The following is a 4,360-nucleotide window of genomic DNA, read 5'->3' as shown; positions in this document are numbered from 1 at the left end:
CTGTGACCCATAACCCCCACGAGTGAAAAAGTAAATTCAGCCCATAGAACTAGAGAAGGGCTTCCAAGGAGAACTGCTGACCCACCCTCCTGTCCACCTGCATAAGGTTAAAGGAAACCTGAAAGAGACCTGGCCAGTGTTTGGAGAAACTATAGAGGCTCTTGGGACATTTAAATCTGCATCCGCAGATTGTGGCTTGAGTTTGTGCTTCTCTGGTCAACACCATCCTTTTGGAACAAAATAAACACTCCACTCACCCAAAGGAATGACACTCCCTAAAGGGAGTACTTCAAATACCCCAGTTCTTTTTAATTTGTCCTCTCTGTTACTACAGTTCTACCTGCCACAGAAATTAAGCCCTGGAAATTTGTGATGTGTTGCCATCTTGATGGCAAAGAAAGGAATGTGGAAAATTCTGAAGCCAGCTAGGAAACAAAGCCAAGGGAAGTTCATTTTTTTCCCCTATGTCAAAGTTCAGGGAAAGGCAGCCCAGCCCTCTAAATCATTTCGGATCTACAAAGTACTAGTTAAAAAGAGGGTTTGAACCAATTTTAGATTTTCACAAGATGGTTTTCTCCACCTGCTAAAGTATTTAGTTTTATTGGAGGAAGTATTCAGAACCATAAAGCTCAAAAGTCGAGAGAGAACTTCCCCAGTCCCACAGGGTTCCTGGGGCCCCGGAGAGCTTCTTCACTCTCATGGCTCCTCCAGGAACAATAAATCCTCCAGGATCTTCAGGTTTGTTTCCTAAACCTCCCCATTACCAATTGTCCTAGGCATTAGTCCCCCAGTTTTCCCCACTGTTCCTCTCTCTTCCTTCATCCACTCCCCATCTTTGTGGAAAAGTCATTTGTAGGAGAACTACAGTCTTGTGTCATGGGTATAATCAAACAAGAATTTCTTGACTCCCTCAAATATAAACTTTCCTACACTACCAGTTTTGTTTTCTGATTATCTTGTTGACTACTTGAAGGGGGGGGGGGGAGAAAAAAAAAGACCAGAGAGATGTGTATCCCACACCCGAACTGTCTTCTATTTAACTAGCAACTAGCAATCATCCGACATTAATTTATACGGTTTGCACAAATACCTAAGCTATTTAAAAGGCTGCTCTGGGTCGTGTGTGGCAGGGAACATCTATCTGGTGAATAGGCAGTGTCACACGGTAGCATGCTCCCTTGTCAAGGCCGATTGTGTTTTAGGCAAACATTTGCGCAAACATAAAGGCAAAGGTCAAGGACTGTTCAGTCCCAGTATGCGCTAATTCACCTAGCGAACCAATGGGGCAAAAGTTGCATTTTATATGCTCGCCCCGCCAGACCCAAGCGCAGGAGTCGCGCCTGCTAATGAACAAAATCGCCTCCGATCCGCGATCAGCTCTCTTGTCAACTTCTCTCCGGCTTCCTAAGTCAGTTTCTCTGGGCTTCCTCAGCAATAACTGGCAAAGATTTGTTTGCCAACAACTGGATCGGCTCTGCCCAACCTTTGGGGCAGCTCGCGTTCTTCCACTCTGCTAAGTAGGGGAGAACTAAAACTGATTAAAATCTGGCTCATGGAATACGCTTGCGGGTTACTGTTTAGTGCGTCAATGAACGACCACTCAGCATGGATGCCTAAATATTCGTGTCATGAAATACACAGCAGACCAACAATATTATTCAAACCACAAAACCGAATCCCAGAGCCGCGGGTTCGCGACAGTAAAGTGCATATAAGTACGCATCTCCAACACATATCTGTGGAAATGTGTGTGCGCGCGCTGGGAGCCGCCTTTCCAGTTTCTTTGGGGCCACTTTTCTACAATTCAGCGAACATGGGGTATCGCTTTCCAGTGAGATGTGTCTCTCACACTAATACATGTCTACACCATCTCCCACAGATCACTCCTAGTTATTTTTCTCACCCCTGGGAAAAAAAAAAGATACAAGCGATTTCGAGTGGAAGTCAGCGTAAGCAATTCGGAAGTGGGAGACTTTTAGGGTTAAAGAAACGCGCCCGCGCTCCAACCCGTAGGGTTCACTTTGCATCAATAATCATCTGGGCGAGAACCAATGGCTGACTTTTTCGAAACCCTCCATTTAAGGGGAGAGTTTTTTCCCCTGATAAACCGGAGGGTCTCAGCTGTGCGCGTCCACAGGCAAATAGTTTACACGTGCAAAATTCATTTCTGCGAAGCGAGCCCCTGGCTCAGCTGAGGAGCGGCGCGGCGCTCGCCCGGGGCTAGAGGCCAGGACTTGTTGCCTCTGCGGCCCTAGCGGCTCTCCAAACCCTTGACACTCTGGGCTCCGGGGCCTCTGGGACCGTGATGACAGGGCTCGGGAAGAAAACGCCTCCCTGTAAAACATCCGCAAAAACAGAGCAAAGTAGCAGGAGGCAGCCATCCCAGGAGAGAGCCTGGAGTTAGTTTCTTTTCCCTAGAAACAACAGGAAAAATTCTCCCCGAAGTGCATTTTTACTGCTATCCAAAACCAAAGAGAACATAGGAGAGGAAAAAAAAAAAGTAACTTACCCCGACCTGCCACAATACTACATTTTGGGCGTCCTTTTAACACTTTGATTCTTCTTTTAATGTTGCAGCCTTTTCTTTCCTCTTGCCAGAAACCAACTTTCAAACTAGCTACAATGTAAAAAATAAATAAATAAATAAATAAATAAAACCGAGTTTTACCCTTCTCACATCTTGCCAGTTAGGATCTGCCTCAAGTACTTCTTCCTTCATTCTTTCTTTACCCAAATTTCCTAAACACCACCTGGGCAGCTTCACAAGGCTTAAAGTTTGTGTGGTTTGTGTGCGCAAATGTGCTAGTGTGTGTGTGTGTGTGTGTGTGTGCGCGCGCGCGCGCGCGCCCGCGCGGGTGTGGGGGTTAGTTGCTTTTAAAAAGACGTCGTTGTCATTCAGAGTAATAAAAGTGTGGCCCCCATCTTTGGGTGTGGGTTTTTACATGCACCTCTCATTTCAGTTAACTTTTTTCGAGCTGAGAAAAGCTGCTAGCTTACTTTCGGGAGACTTTGCTCGTTATTCATCTGTTTAGTCGCCTCAGAGGCACAAAAGCCGATCCGCGGCGTTATGAAAAATGGCCTGGGCGCGGAGAATGTCACAGTGGTCGGCGTATTATTTTAGCCTTCTTAAAAAAAAAAAACCTCAGGGAAAGTTTGCTTTTGATGAATTCAATAAAAGCGAAGCTGCAACGGAAGAGATTTTCAGCTAAAATCATACAGCATGGGGCAGAGCTTAAAACAGCCAGATGGCCAAAGGTAGATAGACTCGGTTTCAAAACCAAGATCTGGAGTTCCGCTGGCTGAGCTTCTTAGTTTATTTAATCCCGCATGTATCTTTATTTTTTTTTTTTCAATTGATTTCCCCCGCTCTTTTTTTCACCTCACTTGTGGTCCCCCACCCCACTATCCACCCCAGAGCTGCTGGCGAGACCCCGTCTAGGGATTTGCAGAAGTCACTTTGCAATTTCCCCTTTGATAATAGAGTTAAACTTTGCAGCGCACGCAGCCTGGAGAGAAGCTAACTCTGAAGGCGGTAGGCCCGCTGTTTGTGACCCATCGTCAGGTTCTTAGTTCAAATGCTGCGGCCTTTGACAGCTAAGGCCTTTGAATATAAGGAGAAATGTGTTCATCCCACCCTGCCGGACCGCGCCCCCTCCCCCATCCGCAACCGCGGAAAATCAGAAGAGCTCGGCTTACTCAGTTTTTTACCCTCATGGGTCCCTCCCATACAATCCCAGCCTGAACAGCGTTAGAGTCCCATGTAAATTTCTTAAGGGTCTCCTATAATATCCTTAGGAACTCCTATAATATCCTTAGGGGCTCCTATAATATCAAAGAGGAACAGACTGGAGTGGCCACTGTGTCTTCATTCCAACTTGGAAGGGGAGTTGTGAAATTAACATGTATCCTATTTAAACCTTGTTCTTGAAGTCTGATGTTGGCTAAGCAGAGAACTTGGGGAGGGGACAGTGAAAACGGATGACAGGACTTAATACCTGTGCCCCTCCTCTCAAGATGTAAGGCAGGATCGGAAAGCACCCAGGATCCCATTCCTCAGACCCGGCCTTCACAGGATTTAATTTGGTTTGCCGGTTTGACCACCGCCTCCAGGAAGGCCTCCGGAACTCTGTCCTAGAATCACTGAGACTCTCCAGGCTGAGGTGGGTGTGAAGGGGGAGGGTCTTCAGAAGGAGTTGGCGAATTGGGCGCCTCCTCTTCTAGGCTAAACCCAGAAGACACTACCCCCCCCCCCCCCGCCCGCCCACATACACATAGCAGCGGTTAGGGCATGGCTGGAAAAGTGGACACAACGATCCGAGAGGAACAAGGATTAGAACTGGAGATTCGACTGGACTAGCAC

General features: G+C 47.0%; 1 protein-coding gene across 1 annotated transcript in view; it reads right to left on the bottom strand.

Annotated features, from left to right (window-relative positions):
* Window positions 1-2,117: 2,117 nt before the first annotated feature.
* The window catches only part of LOC105001842, a 34,462-nt gene continuing 32,219 nt past the window's right edge, over window positions 2,118-4,360 (bottom strand). The window contains 1 exon segment of the mRNA XM_010858291.1: window positions 2,118-2,334. Coding sequence (XP_010856593.1) covers window positions 2,118-2,334 — 217 coding nt within the window.

This window comes from Bison bison, unplaced genomic scaffold, assembly GCF_000754665.1.
Source record: "Bison bison bison isolate TAMUID 2011002044 unplaced genomic scaffold, Bison_UMD1.0 scf7180017864384, whole genome shotgun sequence".
NCBI lineage: Eukaryota > Metazoa > Chordata > Mammalia > Artiodactyla > Bovidae > Bison > Bison bison.
Note: the sequence above shows the minus strand (reverse complement) of the source record. Positions and strands in the feature narration are given on the sequence as shown.